Here is a 22,283-nt window from a genome sequence, read left to right as displayed (position 1 = left end):
TCTCCCTTTTTAAGACTTCTCCTGCCACCTATTATCAACGTGCTAGGGGCCTCCATGATGCTTGGTATTGTCTCCTTCTACAAGCTGGCTGCAATGTTCTTGGTTGCTCAGTAATACTGGCCTACAACAGCCCTCTAGCTAGTAGTTACACCAAACAATACAGTGCACAGTACTGTGTACCAATAACATAGGGGCAACAGCGGGAGAGCAACAAAAAAGGCAAAACTTTTAACAATTTCACCATAAGGGGAAATAAAAAGGTTACCCTATTAAAGGTAAAACAGAGGAGAGAAGATTTACTATACAATGAATGCTGTGTATATTCTAACAAGCCATGTCCCATGTGATCATCTCATGACCAGTATGTATTTTCAGCCCTTAGAAATAAACATTAACCCTTTCCAATCCACTGTCTGATGTCTTCCTACATTCTGATTGAAGATTGTACAGCTCCAATGTCAGAAAACATCCGACAAGGTATTCTTACCGTCTATTGCCAGCCACTCCGCAGTCGGAGTCTCTCTGGCGCATACACTGGGTTAAGCCAGCAGATGGCACCATTGTATAACAGCAAAAAAAGAAAGCCTTTCGGAAACCCTGGATACAAAATTGGATTGGAAAGGATTAAAGGTTTATATTGAATGACTGCAAGTTCCGAAAACTGTAAGAAACTGATAAACATTTTTTTTTTTTTTTTTTTAAGTTTCATAAATTTGCATTTTAGAATATTCTGAAAACAGAATACCCATTAGAGTACCAGCTCAATGCCTTACATATTGGAACTGAGTATTTGTGATACGGGTCAGAATTTTCCTATTCATTCAGCAGGTATACAAGGGAGGCAGTAGCAATGTACTGCAGGGTGATATAAACAGACTGAGTTTCTGAAAAGTAAGGACAAACAACATATAGATAAATTGCAGATAAATGGTAATTACGGCCGGAGACATCAGACTTTGCTAAAATCTTTATGGTTTTCTCTTACTTTCTTTGCCTTTTTTCCAGCTCATGGTTTCGGATTTGTTGGTTTTCCATTAACACTCTAGTATCCTCAAGATCAGAGGTCAAGTGTTTGCACTTCCTGTTCGCTTGCTGAGCTGCTCGCCTTGCATTTTCGTAAGCACTTTGTAAATCACTCAGCTGTGGAACCAAAGAAAAAGGTGAATGATACAAGCAATTTAAGTCCACAAATTATGCTCTAGCGCACATATTTGGATAGCAGAAATTGTCATTTAATGGACAAATAACCCCTAAGCAACTGTACTATTTCCCCCCTGCCATTTGTGATAAAAACAAGCGGAAGGAAAAAGCCTCCTTTATAAATCAGTCACCAGCCAAAGAAATGATTATGGAAATGGACAAATTTCATTCATTTCAAAACTACAGGCAAGTTCCAATAGGGTATTGTCAGAGCAATCTATAAATCCTAGAAGTCAGCCATGTACTTTATTTTCTATATGTGACTTTGCATAAAATAATTTGAGGAACTCTACAAATAAACTGCACAAAAGAAGAATGCCATATAAATGCTGCAAAACATTAAAGGTACAGAATACAAAACCGCCACAATGGTCATTAAATAAAAAGTGATCAGTGCGAGTACTTGATGGAAAGATGGCATATGCCGTCAACAATTCCCAGAGGCTTCTGGGCCCCAATGCAAAATCTGTAACATGACCTGCACTTGCTAACATTGGTGTTTTCTTATGTGACAGAAAGACCCTTGAGCCTCATCAGACACCAAAGCTGAAGTGCAACTGGTACCTCTGCACCCTTTTTAGACACATTCCTGGGTAATTCCTATTAAAGGGGTTTCGCAAAACATCCCAAAAAAATTCTAGAGGCTTAAAGAATGATGTGCCATGGAAGAATCACCGCTGAAGCCTATGAGTGGCTCAGTGGTGACACACACACAGTGAACAGCACATGACCACCCGCTGCTCCTTCCAGGTTCCGTACAGGGGGCACCATGGCTGCAATGCTAGACAGGGAGCCACTGGGATAGGCGAGTATTCATTTTTTCTTAATTTTAGACCATTTTAAGTCCCTAGACTGTGCTATGTGAGAAATGATTTGGTCCAGAAGCAGCACCTGGGGTTCCCTGGGTTTCACCCCTTCCACCTTACCAATCAGGATCTGTTTTTTGCTGCAGGGACCTTCAGACCATTACCCTAGAAATAGTCTTAGTTAAGAGGCAACTGACAAATTCGTCAGGTTTTCTGTAAGTTAGTGTAATTGCTGCAGAGCTGAGCCAGACTCATGGCAAGCAGAATACCTTCACAACATCGATCAGGCCAAAGGGCAGGGCAGGCAGCACACAATGAAGGCGTAGTGCAATAATAAGGCAATGTCAAATTCAGAGAGGTTGGGACAGCTGGGTGGTTCAGGCATGGATCAAACACCTAGAGATCAGGCAAAAACAAACTTGCCACCTTCTCCAGTAAAGAGACTCATGAAGGATCAGACATCTTATGAGTAGAGTAGCCTTAAATAACCCAGAAACTGTTTGGGGACTAGGATGATGGGTGTGCACGCCGGCCTTGTAAGAGGCAGGATGGGGGTATGTTCACACTCTATAAGAACCAGGAAACTAATAGGAGACATTGTATCTGCCATAGTCAACATGGATACAAGTCGCTGGCATGCCCTACAGCACGAGGAGGTAGGGGATGCCGCCAGCCATGGCCATCAGCTATAACAACTACTTTAAAGACACTAGCTTTCATTATATCTAGATTTGTCCATCAAACATGTACATTAAAGAGCGCAGCTACTGGTCTGTGCTTTTTTCCATGTAAGGATGTGCTTTATGTATACAGAAAGTATATACACACTGATAAATGGACATTTAGTATTTATGGAAATCACCAATGAGTCTGCACAACTACATATAGAACTCTATTCAATTAGAAACATATTGTGTTTTTATTTTTGTAGACCCCATTAGTGCACAAAATAAGTGGTAATGTATTCAAAAATAATCATTTTCAATGGAGGTAATTCATTTTTCTAAAGTAATAATAGAAAGCGACAGAAACTGTTCTTTTCTGAGAAGTCGCAGTAACTTGAAAGTGATAACCTATATGGTTGCACTCTTTTTTGCCACTTGTGCAAAAATGGCTGCCACAACAGAACAGAAAAATGTGTTGAATGGAGTCCATTGGAATAAACTTAGCAAATGTTTTTCATTCTTGGCAACAGAATGTAACCCATGGCACTTTTATATTGCAATAAATGCTACATGACAGTTCGTAAATTTCAAAGAGAATGGGACATAAATGTGTATATCTGGTCCACCTGAAGCAGATCCTAAGAAACCACAATTTCCTTATAAGCTGTAGGCTGATAGCAAGGCTGCCATATGGGGTTACACGATAAACAAGTCACACAGTACTTCAGGCATTTATGGGAAATTACTTTGATTTTTCAGACCATAAGTCTTTCTTCAAGCAAATCTAGTTGATGTAAAGTGTTCACCGTCCAGTATAGCCAGGTATCCACAAATTCCATTTAGGCCACTTTCACACGGGCATTGCAACTTTTGGCCACCTGCATTGCGGCTGAAAATTGCATGAATAAGAGAAAGCCTCGACTAAGGCACAGCTAAATCTCGCGTTTCCTCAACCATTAACACGGCCAGGTGTGGCGTAGAGTTCCGTCGGCCAAGGGGAGACAATTTAGCATCGCTAAACTCCCCCCCCCCCCCCCTCACACCACCTCCGTTTGCCGAATGATCACGGCAATAGAAGCTCCCATATAAGCCTATGGGAGCTGCTGGCAAAGGGAGGGGAAGGGAGGTGGGAGGGAGATTAGCAGGGTGAGCCACCGCTAAAGTCCCTCCCCCTCACGCCTCCTCCCCTTGCTGGCAGCTCCTACAGGCCTCTATGGCAGCTGCTGGCTCATCGAAGCCAAAAGATAGGGCAAGACCTATCATTTCCGGTCGCACATAAAAGTGGCCGGCAGAAATACGCAGCATATATACTATTTTTTCAGCCAATTTTATACGCCATAAGATCCTCCATCTGAACGAATGCATTGGAATCCAACATTTTATCGCTGCAAAATAGCTGTGAATAAGGCCTTACATTTCAAGAATATTTGTATGTTTGTATCAGTGTAAAGGTCAGAAACCCTGTTGGTGGAAGTAATCTATCTGCTGATATCATCTGTTCCAAAATTCCATAGTCCTTTGTACAATCCCATAGCATGCTATTTACTTCTGTTTTGCAGAGTACTGGGTCACACAATGATGGAGCTGGAAGACTGCAAGCATTATAAAGTTGCACAATGTTGAGTTAATGAGGCCTGTAATTAGACAATAAGCATCTGAAACTAAAAGAGATGATTCCTTTCCTAAATTGTACAAAAACAGTTGATTTTAATTATATTTTAATGCACAGAGATCATTCTTTTTATATTGAGCAGACTGACCTCACTTAAAGTGTGTACAGCTGCTCTGAATAGCAAGAAAGCTATCTTCCAATGCCCCTGGTACAAATTACATGTATCTTATCTCAGCCCCAGTAATGTTTTCGCAGTTAGAAGGCACATTTTTTATTTTGGGAATGTAATGCAGTATTCAAGGTGACGCTTGATAAGCTTTTGGCTTGTAACCTCTATTCTGTAGCTTTTATTTCTGTCCTATTTTAGTATCACGCTGTACTTATTAAAGGAGTTATCCCACAAATATGATCTATCATACAGCAAGAGGATAGGTGAGGAATTGATAATCGCTGGGGGCCACACTGCTGGACCTCCACTAATCATGAGGCCGTTGGCACAGAGTGCTCTATACTAAATAGAATGGTAGTGCACATACCTGACCACCTTTCTATGGAGATAGCCAATGAGATGTGCTTGGTCAGTCCTACAAGAGAATGGAGCAATGGTCACATTTGCCACTCTATTCACTAAGGAGAACTCATGGTGCACCATTCTAGTGGTTCCTTGGGTTCCCATCGGTCACAGAAATATGGAAACACCATGCAAAATGCATATCTTAAAATCGGTCTCTGCACATCCTATTGAAATATGATTTAAAATCCCATGTAACTAAAGTGGAGGTAATATGATACAGATGCTGCAGGGCAGAAGTGAACATCTGCCTGAGCAACAAGGTTCCATCGGTCAGGGGTTTGAGCCACCCAGCTGCTGTTACCAGCTGGCTCCCAAAACCAACCAGAGCAGGGCAAGAGGTGAAGTTAACACAAATTTGGCGGGAAAGCTCTCAGCCAAGCACAGGTCAAAAGGGCAGCTCAGTGCTAATGATTAAAATCCCATGCATTTCATATGGTGTTTCCATATTTTTGTCCACCCCTGTACCAAGCTCTGAGCAATAGTTTTACTACACTTTTGGGGAAAATAGAGGTGCTCACTATATGCTTGATTTTTGAAGAGCTGTATCAAAAAATAATTACTATTTGCCACTAACCAACCTACCTTATTTATATATATCGCAACATGGTGCATGCTGCACAAAGTTACATTTTAGCCATATTCATCAAATGCAACTTTAAAAAAAAAAAAAAAAAATTTCATATCTGCACTCCACCAGTAGGCTGATGTAAAATGTAATATAAGCACAATCATTTAAACATTTATACTGTATAAGGAAATCATCTAAATAAAAATGTATGTCGCATAACATGGTGTTCTAGTAAGAAAACTGAGAATTAATTACCCTGACGGAGCCGTTCATGCCAGTTCAACACTAACGGATGCTGATGAGATGTGCTGAGAACATGTATAAAGTTTATCCTTGTTCTAGTAGCGAGAACTATTGTGGAATACATTGTTGCAATGAATCTACAGCATCAGTTACTGCGCTGTTCAGTGATGCCATTTTATTTGATCTATTGGAGGTTTTTTAATCTGAAGTGTTCATCGTTTTTACTGGAACTCATTTTGAAGAAGTAAATAGAGCAATGCAAATGAAGACAGGTTACATGGCAAATATATTAGAAGAGCCCTTGTCTACAAGTCTAAAACCAGAATCGCTGCTCAGATCATAATTAACATTGATGTGCTGTAGATTGATGACATGTACTGATTTACTCATACCTCATTCTGCCTTTTTTTTATCTCGCTTGCTGCTGGGTAGTTCATTACAGTAGAAGAAAAAAATTACACTGTGCAAACATTCCCTTCCTATAAACTAAACTAAAAGCCCCTTGTCTAGTGCAAATGTATAAGGCTTCTGGACTGAAAAGGTAAATACCTTTATTAGAGATGAGCGAGCACCCAAATGCTCGAGTCCGCGTTATTCGAGTCGAGCTTTTCGTAAAATTCGAGAGCTCTACTCGAGTAACGAACCTCATTGACTACAATGGGAGACTCGAGCATTTTTGTATGTGGGACGCCGGGTGCCAAGCTTTTTTTTTTTTTTCCTAGGTCTCTCTCTCTCGTTCGAGTAACGAGCACCATCGAGTACGCTAATACTCGAACGAGCATCAAGCTCGCCAGAGTACGTTCGCTCAACTCTAACCTTTATGTAAAGAAGCTGAAAATGTCATCCAAATGGTTTCTTCTAATAAGGATTTGCATGGACAAGTGTGATATCGGTGCGAGAAACTCTGACCAATATTGTGCTTGTAAAATTGTGATTTCAATGCGATTTGTGAAAAAAATAGCATTAGTGAACATGCAATTTTCATGAGCGTGAAAATTGTGTGTAGTTTCAACAGAAAAATGTAAAAATTGAAAACTTTTGCATTGCATTGAACACGCGTGTATTTTTAACTCGCCTATAGCAATTAATGGGTGAGTTTCTAGTGATCTAAAAAAATGGAAAAAAGAGGAAAAAGGCCTATGTGAATTAACCCAATGGAAGCAATGGGTTAATACATTGCACAAATTCTGTGCATCTTGCAAACTCAGAGCTCGTGGGGTTTTATTGCCTATGTAAATAAGCACTTACACTTAAGTAAAAAAAAAATGTATTTGTGGTAATGATGCTTTCGTTGTGTCATTATAATTGACCATTGTTTTTCTGAATAAACAAGGGTGAACAGTAGCAGAAATGCATGCAGAGACTGAACGACTGAGCGAGAGTTGTTTAGTCGTTCAACCCATGCTTTCCTATGGGTTCCTTCACATTAGCAATGTTTTGTAGTATGTGACGCTGTCGCACAATTTCTCACATTGCGACAATGCTACAAATCGCATGCATGTGAAGCCCATGCTTTCCTATGGGATCCTTCACATTAGCGATGTTTTGTAGCATGCAACAATGCGAGTCAAAAACCTTGCAGGTTTCGCGATATGCCTGCAACTTGCGATGTTTTGTAGTCTATGTTTTCCTATTGAGCCTTCCTCTCTGTTGCATAGCATCGCCTGTGATTGGTTCATCATGTGCTGGCTCTGATTGGCTGAGTGCCGCAGCGCTCAGCCAATCAGAGGCAGCGCTTCCTTAAGGAGTAGAATTTCCAATCACCGGCCTGGAGACCAGTGCCGGGGAACGGGAAGAAGATGCAGCAGAGCTGGACACCGCTTCGTAGATGATGTATGTTTTTGTTTTGTTTTTCTCCAGCTACGGCTTATTTTTGGGGTAAGGCTTATATTTCAAGGCGCCCCTCCAAAAAAAAATCCTCGCACATGGTGCTACAAAGTTGCACAACTATGTGGCACCACTTGCGACTTTGTATGTGGGGCTGCTGATAAGTCTTTGGCTTTGTGTTCTTTTTTTGTTTCGATGGTAACGAATGTTACGTCACATGAAAGCCTTATGTGTCTAATATATGTTTTCATAATTTTGTGTTTGTAGCTTATGGCAACAGTGATCTAGGCACATGGGAAAACAAAATGGCGGAGTCTAAGGCGATATTCACAGCAAATGAGAGCAGAGGAGTGATAAAATTCTTGTTTCTGCAAGGAAAGTCCGCAAAGGATATTCATGGTGATATGTCGCAGACATTGGGGGATCAATACCCTTCATGTTCTACATTTAAGAACTGGGTTGCCAAATTTAAAACGAGCCACTTCAGCACCAATGATGAGGAACGTCCTGGAGAATCGGCCAATTTCAGCTAAAGGGATAGCAGACATCATGGGGATTCCTCGTGAACGTGTTTGTGTCATCATCCATGAACATTTGAACATGAAGAAGCTATCTGCAAAGTGGGTCCCCAAATGTTTGACAGCAGATCAGAAAAGAATGCGAGTGAAAACTTCCCGGGCCATTTGCCAGCGTTTCCGGACTAATAAGAACTTCCTGGATGGACTGGTCACTATGGATGAGACCTGGATTTATTTGTATGACCCTGAAACCAAGGAGCAGTCAAAAGAGTGGAGGCACAGTGGTTCTCCTCGCCCAGAGAAGATCAGCCACTAAGGTGATGGTGTCTGTGTTCTGGGATAAGGAAGGCATGCTACTAGTGGAATACCTTCAAAATGGTTCCACCATCAATGCAAGGTATTACATTGAACTTTTGGACCAATTGAAGGCAGCTCTGAAGGCCAAAAGGCGCGGCAAGCTGTCCAAAGGAATCTTGTTCCTGCAAGACAACGCCTCCGCTTACACTGCACAAGTGACCACGGCAAAACTGGTGGAGCTAGGCTTTCCAGCTGGTTGACCACCCACCTTATTCACCAGATCTAGCTCCCTCTGACTATCATCTGTTTCCAAACCTGAAGAAACACCTCAAGGGTACCCAATTTCACACCATTTCTGATGCTATAGCTGCTACGGATGACTGGTTTGAGGCACAACCGAAATCCTTCTTATTGCAAAGCTTACAGAACTTGGAATACCGATGTAAGAAGTGTGTTGACATCAGTGGAGAGTATGTGGAATAAATGTAAAGTTTCATCTTCCTATCTTGTTTCTTTCTGGGTAAAGCTAAAGACTTATCAGCACCCCCTTGTAGCGCCACAAAATTGTTGTATCACCGCGATATCAGATGTACCACCAATGGGATATCGCTGTGATTTTCTCACTGCAATATCGCGTTGCCCGTGTGAAACAGGCCTAGCATTCATGAACATTAATACATAAGGAGAATAATAATTTGAACTGATAATTGGCTATGGCGCTCAGGAGGGATTGAATTAAAGCGAATATGTTACTAGACATGGCATAGAAATGATGTCCGTGAAGTCTAAAAGTAGTTGGCTCCAAGCATATATAGCGGGACATAGTAATATGAGAAAATCTCTATCTCTCCACTCCCAGCTAGATACACTTTCTAAAGTTATCCAAGTACTGATGTAACTTCCTAAAGAATGTGTGGGCTTATAGGGAAAATAGCTATCAATTGCTCTTTTCACCCAAATGAAAAGTTTTACCCTTAAATACCAGAATGGACTAAAATTAGTTGATTCCTCTGTGTAGGCGAGTTTGTACTTTTATACAATATTGGCTATGTAAGCTGTAGGGGCTATAGCTTCAAAACAAACAGGCAGGCTTGGGCGAGTATAGAGTGTAACACATATCTTGCCTTTGGCAAATCAATCCTATAACAGTCTATTGAGAACTACAGGTATAATCCAAATAAGCAAAAAATTTTCTGCCTCACAATAGAGCCTTGCTATAACTGGCATAGAAGGATGATAGCAAAACAATTGTATCCAAAATTTGGAAAAGACAAAGGCATGTTGTTTTTGTGCCCAGTTTTTTTGGCTATCTGAGTTCTCCAGTCACACACCACAGAGGATACATAGCTGTCCAGCAGAAAATGAGACGAGATGTACTGGAGTTACAAAATTAATTAACAATATGCACAGCCACATTGTGTCTTTCTCATTACACATTTAATCCAATCACAATTCATACAATGAAAAAGACATAATACATGAAAGTTTCTGGTTTTACCTTTTGCTCTAGTTCCTTCCTATAGGTTTTCTCAGATTCCAGACGTTCTTCAAATTGTGTGAGCCTCTTCCGCAAAAAGTTGATTTCAGTTTGGGCACAGTCAAATCGAACTTGCCACTCATCTACCCCTAAAAAAAATATGACACTAGTGAAAAAAACTATTTTTTTTCTCAACAGTCTGTCACATCCAAAGATATAGCTATGATCAAGTAGTAGTTTATGATGTCCAATATTCCAATATCAGCTGGAATCTGTTTTATATGTGATATTTTTGTATAGAATTGACCCATAACAGCAGTAACATCACAATTTGCCACATTTATAGACACCCCTGTAGAGAGAAGCATAAGATGTTCCATTGGATTGGCCCCTTATATAAAAGGCTCGTTGCTATGACATTGGGAATTGCTGCTGTTTCTATAAGTAATTTTGAGGAGTTTAGGGACATAGTCTTTTAAAATAAAATCATTAAGCATTATGAGCCAGAAGCAGCTCAGGATATCTTTCATTTTTGAAAGTTCTGAATTGAAGTTAGTGATGAAGTTATGGGACAAGAGGTCTTTTTACATTTTTATTGCATAAGGCATTGTTTCTGGGTTAATTACTTACTGTTAGCTGAGTTAAGTGCATTTTTTAATAAATTCAGGGCATTCACGTGTGGTAAAGTTATATCATTACACAGAGAAAAAAAGCCAAAAATGCACCATCCGATAAAATGCAGGGCAGGCTCAATCACCATTAACCCCTGGTAGAATGCAAAAGGCCAGATTGCAACATGAGCAAGGTAATGTTCAGTGCAGACTAGCATACAGCCACCCAGCTCAACCCAGCCCAGATTGGGGAGGGGTGATTGCTAACAAACATAGTCTGCACATGTGAACTGATACCAAAGATGTCAGCCATGGATAAGTGCAACACACTGTAATGTACAGAAGTTAGTGTACAGACGTTTCTAGACATTTCTGAGTGATCTATGTATGTCTTGTGCTTATGTATTGTCAGTGTCTTCTATATGAGTGCATTTGATGGGTATTGCATAGCTGCTGCACTGAATAGGTTACTGTCTGGAAAATGTATCTTGTTGTATGTAATGTGACCTTGTTTTATATATGTGGTTGCAAAGTGCATGAGAGGGGTCTGTCTTTTCAGTCTCTCCTTGGAGTGTGAGTTGGAGAGCCTGCCTGCACATGGACACCTTCAGTCTGTGTGTAGTGAAGATGGAAGAAGCAGAGGGCGAGCATTGCCCTTAGCGAGTATGCTCGCTCATCACTACTAAACATATAATCATTAAGAGTTTTGATAAATTGTGAGCTTCCATTTTAAGGCCCTGCCAAAGGAAGAATGGGTTATCAATACATCTGTGGTAAATGATATTACGTGCCAGGAAAATATGAGTGGACATTTTTACAGCTGGAAGAGGCCCACATATAAATTAGCATATGAAGGGGTAACTCTCCTGCCCACCGCACATCCCCTAATTTGTTTAAAAAAGGATGATTGGAACTCAAACATGTTATTATTCAAAATAAACATAAGACCATCCAAAAGAAATGATCACTGTTCCGTCAGCATCTCTAGGTCTTGTAAGAATTTTCAACAGCTCTACAGTCCTTTTTATGTGGAATATTACAAAATAATACTGTTATTCAGTAGTTCTAAAAATCTTGGAAACATATTTTGTTTTACTTGTGGTCTATAATTCTTCTATCAGTTGCGTAGAATATTTGAGATATAAAGGTAAACCAATAACCCATTTTTGAAGAGATGTAGATCCAAAAAAGTGTAAAATTACTAGCTAGGAAGCCTATACTAGAGATGGTTGGCTAGCTGGGTGGGTTATTTATTAGAAATGAGCGAACGTACTCGGTAAAGCACTACTCGTCCGAGTAATGTGCTTTATCCGAGTACCTCCCCGCTCGTCCTGAAAGATTCGGGGAGCGCCTCTGCTGACAGGTGAGTTGCGGCGGGGAGCAGGGGAGAGCGGGCGGGAGAGAAGGAGAGAGAGATCTCCCCTCCGTTCCTCCCCGCTCTCCCCTGCAGCTCCCCGCTCCGCGGCGCTCCCCGAATCTTTCAGGACGAGCGGAGAGATACTCGGATAAAGCACATTACTCGGACGAGTAGTGCTTTACCGAGTACGTTCGCTCATCTCTATTATTTATACTTTTGTGGAATTTCCGGAGCTGGTGGAAAAATGGCAGCGTCTGTTCCTTAAGTAATAGAAAGGGTTTCTCTTTCTTGTAAGGATTTCATTGATGTAAGCTGTATTGATAATGTTGTGAAAAAAGGCTGCCATATCAGTCAAGGGCATATTCGATAATGGCTCAGTATCTGAAAGCATTGCTTTTGTAAGATAGTCTGTTTTATCTTGAGTTACAATTGCTCCCCCTTTGTCAGCTCATCTTATGACAATATCTATATGACGTGACATTTTTTTTTCATAGCTTGTTATTCCTTGGAAGATGGATTGTTCTTCCGATTTGGTAGCATTTTCAGGTACATCACCTCCTTGGTTACTAAGGAGGACACATTTCAGTGGCCGCTTTCTTGTGAGGGATGGGGTAAAAAAGTTTTTACTGAAATAGGTAGTTTTAAAATTGAACCTTATCAGATTTTGTAATTTATAACCTAAAGAACTGATATGCTACAGAATAGATTCAGCTACTTATATACAAAACTTTTAAAATTTTGACTCCTCTCCTCCTTCCCGCCACTTTTTCTCCCATATTTTTGTATATTGGAATGTGTCTTCTTCTTCTCAGGTTTTGCCCTTCTCTACCTACCGATAATTAGCAATAACATTTTTTCATAGAAATGCCAGAAACATAGGAAATGGCTATACAGTAGCAAATCATTTTGCTAAATTTTGCAAAATTAGCAAACTTTAGACATGAATCTTTCAGCTTTGGGATAAAATGGATAGCACCGCTATTATTATAAACCCTACTTTTCATATCCATCATTGTTTTCGAGGCACAGAGTAAAACAACAGCAATGTCCTTCCTTGTAAGTAAAGCATGTCTGAGTGTTATTAAAATATTAATTACCCTGGACCTTTCTTATAAATTTCCTTCTCTCTTTGGAAAACCAATTCTTGAGAGTATTGCATATCTAATCTCATCCTTCTTTTCTCTCTGCAGTAATTGCGGTATATCATAACTAGCATGTAGCATCTGATAAGCATACAGTACAGAAGGCCCATACAATTATTTCACAAAGAAGTACAATCAAACTTTAACATTGATTGAACCTTTATTGACATTTAATTATGTGGATGATTAGCATGTTGCTGGATCACAGAATGGAGGAGGTTAATAATGTTTACGTCTTACCTCCTCCTGGACTGCTTGTTCCAAGTTCCCGAAGTTGGATTTGCTGATTAGCTTCTTCTAGCTGCTTGGATACAGACTCCAGGGTTTTCTGCATTTGTTCATACTTCACCTTCGTAAGAAAAAGTAATTTTTAATTAAACAGGGGTGAATTAATTTCTCATCTCCCCTGCGCTCCATATGTAGATCATCTACCTTCTATAAACCACCTACTTCACTGCAGAGTACAGATACATCAAACCTTCTGTTGAGGCCATTTGTGGTCATAAAAAAAGATTAAGACAACACGGCACCAGGAAATTAAATTGGCAGATGTTTTGCACAAAGTCTTTTTAAAAACTGGCAATAACATTAGTGATTCTAATATATTAAATTAAATACATCATACATGTCACTTTTCTATTCGCATTAACTACACACTAAATCGGGTTATTTACATTGTTTTATTTTAACAGTTTATTTTTATTTTTGGATCTCTTAACATTAACATTTGTTGTATTTGGGTGCCATCATTATTATTTTTATATTCACAGTATACATAGTAACATAGTATGTAAGGCCAAAAAAAAAACATACGTCCATCCAGTTGAGCATATTACCGACCCCCTTCCCCCACCAATGTTGATCCACTCTATAGTTTCCTATTAGGCCCTGAAATCCACATTGGAAGCCATGTCGGAATCCATGCCATTTTTGCATCCAATTGACCTCAATTGGAATCTGCTCAATAGATAACACAGCATGGATTTTTCTGAGCACAGCTGTTTAAATCCAAGTCACATTAAGAAAGAGCGGCCATGTCTATTCTTGATGTGGTTTACACAAAGAAACCATGTTGGGTGGCCATATGGGGATCCACATGCAAATCTGTGGCAGAACTTCAAGTCTCAGTGTTAGATTTCAGCCTCTTATTCAGGCAGATCCTTGTTGGATTTTTCTGACAAGAATCTGCCCCAATAATCAAACTCTGTGAACATACTCGTAAAGTGTGTACTATCTTTTAGACAGTTAAAAAAAGGAAAATGAAAAAGTATATAGCTGCAAAACAACTATGAGCTGCATTTCATCCTTGCATTTAGGCAAAAACTCCAATCAAATGTTTGCAAATTGCAATTAATGAAATGGAGATACCATAGTCATGTAACATACCTTAAAGAATTCTGTCACCTAGTTCTAGCCCTATGAGCTAAGTTTATTGAATAAAAGTAGGCAGAAAGCTGAGTCCGGTGATGTAAATGTTGAAGTTGTCAAAGAATCGCCCCTTCTCTCACATCACTTCCTGCTCTGCAGTGATTGGCTGAAGCTTCACTTCACAGACTTCCTCCTCCTCCTGCCCCATACATATACTCTGCACATACTACTGGTACTACTGAGAACTCTCTTCTCTACTTCGGCTGCTTCCTCTTGTATTTGTACCAGAAAGCAGGGCAATTTATCCTAAAGAGGTCAGGGAGCTCTCAGTATTAGGTTGTATTCAGATATCTGTATGCAAATTGCTCCTAAGAAACTTGTATTGGACAGCACACAATCAACCATCTGTGTGCTGTTCAATATTCACGGCCTCACACATTGCAGGAGTTATATTCGTCCATGAAAACTGATGAGAATAGGGCATGCAGTTAAAACTCTGCCATGTGAATAGCCTTCTAGGCTTTTATGGGGCCATGTCCTGTCTGTGGAATACATGGACACACATGGCCTGAATATATGGCAATGGGCCCTTACTAGTACTGTTGTGCAAAGTTAAAAATGAACGTAAGGCCAAATGCATACAGCTAGGTCGGATTCCGCATGCGGGATCCCGCAGCAGAATCTGACCTGGTGCCTGTCCGGTGACCCCTGCGTACCTGTCCACAGTCGTCTTTTCTGTATCACGGATGTGATGCACAGTACAGAAAATGCCACGCCGTCACTAGGCGATGACACGGATTCCGCAGCCTGTTGACTGTGACAGCTGCAGATGGGTCGCAGATCGGACGGCTTCCATTGACATCAATGCAAAATGTTCCCGCGGAATCTGCACTGGAATAGGACATGCTGCGAGTTGCAATTGATTTCCGCTTAAGGACATGGAAAAGTGACTTTCCATAGCATGCTTATGGGCAGTATTTGCTGCGGAATCCGGAGGCGGACGGCCACTCCAGATTCCGCAATGCAAATACGGCCATGTGCATTCGGCCTAAAGACGAAAGTCTGTGAGATGCAGCTTCAACTAGCAGTCGCAGAAAAGGAAGCAATGTTAGCTAAACACATTCATTTTGACAACCAGTAATTCTTGCTGTTTTTAAGAACTTCTTGTACAGAGCAAATTAGAAATGTGCACATATAGGACCAGAATGAAAGAATTAATGGCCCTAGCATGTTAAATGACCCAAGTAACTCTATTTTACTAATTATGAATACTTTACTTTAAAAATGAGCTTTTCTGCAAGTAAAATCATGAATTCACACTAAGGGAGCAGGAAAACACACTACTACATCTGACTTATGAAAGAACTGAGTAGTGCCCAATGGACCCTTTTAACTATAATGTGGTCCATGCGGCTTCTATCATGCCCTCTGGCATTCTCCTGGACAAAATAGCACAGCATGCTTTGCTATTTTATCCTGCATTTGGTGCCAGACTTGCATTGCATGCTCAAAACAGAGCCTTCACTGTGAATGTGAACATAGCCTAGGGCCGGATTTACACGGGTGAGCGCAATATCGGTCTAAGAAACTCGGATCAAAATTGTGCTAGCAAACATGCTATTTTCCCTACGACAGCAATGGGTTTTGCGGAAAAAAAAGCATGGCATCACATCTCTGCACATGAGATTTTAACACACATTTTTCACAGGTGCATTTACAAGTTATTTTAATAGAAACATTTTTAAAAATCGCATCGCACACGAATATGATGTGATTTATTTTTTGCTCCCATTGAAAATAATGGGCTCAAAAAATTGAGCATGCTTCGATTCTTCTATCTCACAGCATCACTGCAAGAGAAAAATCACTCATGTCAATATCCCCATTGCGAATAATAGGTGATTGCAATGCACATTTTCATCGCCTGTGTAAATGCGACCTAATGCTATTTTTACAGTGAGTAACAAAAAGTTCAAGCCTCAGTTGTATAAAAAAATTGTGATGTGAGCCTACCAAAGACATGAGTATCACAGCAATATACTGTAATTAACAGATTTACTGGGAAAGGATGCGCCACTGAATTCTCCTTCTGTACATTGGGTCCAGCTCTCACCCATTATTACATATTAGACAATATCCACACACATTAAAAAACTTACCTGCATCTCTTTAATTTCACGGGTAACCCTTAGCCTCTCCGCTCTCTCCCCTTCTAAAACTTGACAAGCCACTTCACCTTTGAATCGTTCATCAGACAGCTCAGTCACTAAATCAGTGATCTGCAAAATAGTTTTTTCTTAGAGACTTAATAAAATAGTTACAGTATATATTACACCGAACAAAGATATTGGATCTACATGAAGAGGAAGATGAAGAATTCAAATACAAAGATACATATAAGTAACTAGGCCACATTATAGGACATTTCTCTTCAGTTCTTTTTAAAACAGGGAAAACAAATGTTGTGAATGGCCTTCAGGCTAGGGCTACACAGCAACTTCCATCTGCAACAATAGTAGCGCAACCAAAGATCTTCATAGTTTCGAACAATTTAGAGAACTTTATGATGTGCCCCTTAGTTATTTTTACCAGTTCCTTCAGTTACGACACATGTTTGCGGCTCAGGCCCGGTCAGTATGTTTGCTTGTGGTTCATCACCCTTTAGTGAATTTTCTTGGGTGTTCTGGAGGATGTAATATTTTATTTATATAGGCAGATGCTTTCTTACTACTTGTAACAATTCCCAATAAAAATAAAAGAAAAATGTGAAAAAGATTTAGGGCATATTAGTAAAGATACACCAGCTGTAGTGTTGTATATGATTCCACTGATATTTCTGAAAGTCAACGAGTATCACAATTGTATTTAGTTCATAGAACGTATCATATTCTATTAAAGGCGTTTTACATGGGTATTAGACTAAACTCAGACTGTCTGAAAGTTCATATGGACGGTGCAGATTTAATGCATATAGTCTGGGTTTGTGTAAAATTGTGTGAGTTTTAGAATAGGGTACTAGAAAGGATTAAATATATATAGCTTGCCAATATTGGTCTAAAGGCTTATTTACATGTGCGTATATCGGCCGGTGTTTTTACGGCCAGCAGATATACGCTTCCGTCTAAGCAGTTCCCCCCTTCCCTCCCACTCACCGGCTCTCTGCCTCTCTCCTTCCCTCCGAGCAGTTCGCAATGGGAGTGGGTGGGATGGGGTGGAGCTAAGCTCCCGCCCTCTCCGCCCCCTTGTCCATAGCCAGCAATGGGAGCGGGCGCCATTGCAAACGCTGGAGTCGAGGAGAGACGCAGAGAGACAGTGAGGGGGAGGGAAGGGAGGAATCGCTTAGATGGAAGCGTATATCGGCCGGCCATGAAAACACCGGCTGATATACGCTCGTGTAAATAAGCCCTTAATCCCATAACTTGTATATTGGGTATTTTTGATGGGATTGATGGGCATACTATTTTGGGCATTCAGAGATAATTTTCAGGTGCGGAAGCCAATTACTCCCCATTTGACGCAGCCTGTCCTCCCCCACCCCACTTCCCCTGACAGTAGTAGATTTTGTCACAAGGTTAAGAGAGGTTATATTTTTGGAAAATAGGATATTAAAAAAAGAGGTTGTTTGACTAAGTTTGAGGAAATTTGGGGAAGATGGTCTGATATACATATAATGGATAGTTCATATTGAGTTCTCTTTGCATTGAGGTATTGTAGAAAAGTTGATGAAGTTTGGAAGGGGGGAGGGGGAGAGAGATAGGGAAGAGTTAGTTGTTTTTCTCCCCTTTTGTATAAATATGTTTTTTTTTTGGGGGGGGGGGGGATGGGGAGATTATGATTTGCTTAAACAGAATTATGATTAGTTGTATTGTTTGGGAGAGGTAATGTCATGCTCTATATATATTACTAGCTGATATACCCGGCTTCGCCCGAGTTAATTTGGTACTGGTGTTTATCTGGTGTTCACACGGAAAATCTTATGAAGTCGTGGTTACTTTAGAGATACTGAGGAAAAAAATATGTTCACCATTTTGCATGGTTCTTTGCGTTACCCAGGAAACACTACGTGGAGGTAACCATGCGACGTTTCTTTATATAAAATGACATCAGGAAGTGAGAGAATTAGATTACGTACGTGAAATTTAGACGCTAATCCTTTTGTGCTTAGAATTGAATAATCAAGTTAGGACCCATTAGCTTTTCCTATTTATGAAATAATCAATGCTCGTGCCAAATTTTATGTTTCTATGATATCGGGAAGTGAGAGAATTAGATTACATATGTAAAATTTGGATGCTAATTCTTTTGCGCTTAGAATTGAATAATCGAATTTGGACCCATTTACTTTTGCTCTTTTGGACATAATCTATGATTGTGCCAAATTTCATGTTTCTATGACATCAGAAGTTGGAGAATTAGTGGGAGGCAGTCAGTGAGTGAGTGAGTCAGTGAGGGCTTTCGTCTTTATATATATAGATGTTTACGTATATATAAATGTGTAGAAATTAAGGGGTAATTGTATTAAAAAATGTAACTTCAATAAAAATTATCTGATATATATATATAAAAAAAACACCAAAGATTGTTGTGTAGCTCTGCAACCTCACACTATCACTGAGGTCTATGCAGTCATGGTGCAAGTCACAAGTTGCCAAAACTGCACTGAGGTTCTATTTTATTCAACTGAGACCTGTAGTCACTACAGACTGCAACTTCCATCGTGACCCCATAGACCCCAATGATAGAGCGAGTTTGCCAGGCTACACAGTGATGTTTGGTGCACGACCCCTGTCACGGCTGAAAGTTGCCCTGTAGCCCTAGTCGTAATGTGGCTTGATCATGGTTGCAAGCCATGAAAGTTCTAGCATTAGGCTTTTCATGCACAACAGTTGCAGAAGTGTATGATTTATAACAAGAAGATAACGAGCTCCAGTCCTGTAGATGAAAACGGTTTGACAACAAAGGGAACAAAAGGTTGTTAAAGGCTGTGGAAACTGAAATCCCCCTCAGATGGTCTATCAAATAACGACATCTCAATAGAAAACAGTGCGCTGTGTTTAATGTCATCACATCAAGTCAATTAAACCCTGTCAAGAAAATTATCTAAAAAAAAAAAGCTAATAATACGATCCTTTTTTGAGCGAAGCATAAATAACCAAATTTATCAATGTATTTGTGCCTCTTTTAGTGCTTTTTATTTCAAAACAGTGTCTCATCTACTGTGAGACACATTTATTAACCATTTGGACATAAGTTAGCGCCATTTACACCATTCATATCAGTTTGTAAGAGTCAAGTGAAAAGTGGGTGTGGCTTATTGCTGGCCAGGATTTAGACAGATTGATAAAAGGCAATTGTTTTGCATCTCTACTCCACACAGGCCATGGGATAAAAAAGTGTGATTTTAGACAATGTGAAAGTGAATGGCAGTGATGTTCAGTATTTATCTGTCACTACATAAGTCAATTAATTAGAATGAATGTACCCGGGTGGATTTGAATTGCGGAATCTGGAGCGGGCGTCCGCCTCCGGATTCCGCAGCCAATACCACCCACAACATATGTAAAACTGATTCTTTATACACATGAGCAGAAACCAGTTGCGTTTTTTTGCTCGTGAATGAGAAATCGCAGCATACTCCATTTTTGCTCGAATTCCGTCAATGGAAGTCAATAGAAAACATTCGATCTGCGACCCTTCCGCAATTGACATTGCACAAAGGTTGCGGATTCTACGTCACCACTAGGTGATGACGAAGGAAAAGCAGGGGTTTGGAGAAAAATAAAACTGTACAGCAACAGGTGCGACAGTGAGCCGTGTAGACCATCCACATACAGATGAAGTGAAAAGGAAACAGGTACATGCGGATGCCGCTGCTGCCATGGCCGGAATCCGCATGCAGAATCCGACCCGCAAGTGTGCATGAAGCCTTAGCCTAGTTTTAACTCAAACATTGGTAAAAGTGAGGTCTCTTAGATAAATGTAGGCCATAGTATGACTGCTTTGTGCATTTTCTGATAAATCCTACATCCCACACTTTCCCTGCACCATAAATGACCTATCCAGTGTAATATGACAATGGGAATGTACTGATAGGTGCCATGCTACAAACCCAAATAGCACAGCTTATCTATTGTAAGCCAAAAGGTAACTTTGATCATTTTTTCTCATACATTGTTGAACAACCATTTCAGATGTTCAGTTGGATTAATTAATTCCAAGATCACTTATAGAATTCAGTACTGCACGGTACATACATACTGTACACCTAATGGAAGAACAATATCTCAAAACTATACCATAATTGTCACATTGTATGCCACTAGTTCCCCATAAGTTACATAAATAGTATGCATACAACTAGAGGCGTAACTTGAAGCTCCTGGGCCCCAATGCAAAACCTGTAACAGGGCCCCCAACTATAATGCTTTATTCATAGTACTGGGCTCCCTATATGGAGAAGAGAGGCATTATGGGCCCCCTAATGCCCCTGGGCCCAGGTTCAACTGCACCCCCTGCATTCCCTATAGTTACGCCCCTGCATACAATGTTAGGGCTTACTCAGACGATGCTATGCTCAATTGTGCACACTCAAGCGATATGCATTTGCACTGTTAACGAGGTAGATTTCCCAACATAATGATACATAGTACTGTTGCACATGCAGGGCATGCTCACATGAGGCTCTGTTTTTCACTGAATTGCGTACGGTATTGTGCATTTGTGCCCCTCTCCTAGACTTCTATGGGGGCCTTTGCTGCGCAATATGCAAGAAGATAGAGCAGGTTCTATTTTTTTTTTTGCATGTGCACGAAATGCAGGTGCAAAACCCGTTCATGAGAAGGAACCCATTGAGGTAAATGAGTTCCATCCTCTGTGCATGGCGCGCGTATATTTTACGTACACAAATACTGCTGTCTGAAGAAGCCCTTATACTTGGATAAACTGCAGAGCACTGCAAGAACCACCGTATGCCGCTCCTATCAGATAAATCTGAGCTCACATTACATTACTAGCAGTATATTTTGTCCTTTCTACACTAACCTAAAATTATGAAAGTAATGAAAAAAGAGCCACCATTGTATTTCACTTGAAACTGCTTATAAAAGGCCCCTGGAAGGTAAACCAGCTTAACGGAGCAGCATATAGATTGTAAACATCAAACAGCCACTTGATAGCACTGAACTGTGTGTCTATTAAATCACCAGGTGTCCCAAACATAAGTGGATTCTAATAACTTCATGGACCTACATTGGAAGACTTTCTTTATATATTGTCTCTGCAATTTGCAGACAGGTCACACCACCCAGCAGCCCTGGCGACATCGCACATAGCCTGGCGCGCCTGTTATCAGGTTCAATCACAGCAGCGGGAAATGTTCGGCTTGCAATAACATTCTAAATGCTATTTGGCACCGTCTTTGTTTATTACATAAAAGGCTGTTTAACAATTCCTCCATTAATAACCTAATTATGTTGCAATGTCCCAGGGCTTGCAAAAATTATCATAGCTTCTTAGAGCTAAAAACAAAGTCTGTCTCTAATGGACAGTGGGGATTTGTGCAAATGGGAAAAAACACAGTTCTTTAGTTAAATGTGGTAATTATTAATCCCTTCCTGACACCTTAGAATACCGCCACTGCAAATTATGCAAATGTTATTGAGAGTAAACTGGAAAATGATTTTGTAAAGTGCTAGTTAAATGTGGCACAACTCATCACACTAGTAATGCGCCTGGTAATTAGTATTTACTTCTTCTATACACATAAAATGTACCTTCCCAACTTCAAGGTTAATTTACATGTCCTATTTATAATTTACATGTTTCGAAGCACTGCAAGCTATAGTACATAATGTCGTCATGCCGCACTGGCGCATGCCTAGGGGTACATCAGTTTTTGGGGGGGGGGGGGGGAGATTGACTGTCAGCCACAATTAATGTGATGTATTCTGTATACAGAATAAAGAGAATGATTTATGATAGCTTACCAAAAAGATGTAATTTCTTAAATAGGATTAAAG

At 40.2% G+C, this 22,283-nt stretch overlaps 1 protein-coding gene across 1 annotated transcript in view; it reads right to left on the bottom strand.

Annotated features, from left to right (window-relative positions):
• The window catches only part of MYO18B (myosin XVIIIB), a 529,330-nt gene that overhangs the window by 197,335 nt on the left and 309,712 nt on the right, over positions 1-22,283 (bottom strand). Inside the window, exons 27-30 of the mRNA XM_066603908.1 lie at positions 16,425-16,544; positions 13,138-13,246; positions 9,809-9,936; positions 986-1,140 (exon numbers count right to left, since the gene is read on the bottom strand). Of these exons, the coding sequence (XP_066460005.1) occupies positions 986-1,140; positions 9,809-9,936; positions 13,138-13,246; positions 16,425-16,544 (512 nt within the window). The remainder of the gene's footprint in view (positions 1-985; positions 1,141-9,808; positions 9,937-13,137; positions 13,247-16,424; positions 16,545-22,283) is intronic.

This window comes from Eleutherodactylus coqui, chromosome 5, assembly GCF_035609145.1.
Source record: "Eleutherodactylus coqui strain aEleCoq1 chromosome 5, aEleCoq1.hap1, whole genome shotgun sequence".
Lineage (NCBI taxonomy): Eukaryota > Metazoa > Chordata > Amphibia > Anura > Eleutherodactylidae > Eleutherodactylus > Eleutherodactylus coqui.
Note: the sequence above shows the minus strand (reverse complement) of the source record. Positions and strands in the feature narration are given on the sequence as shown.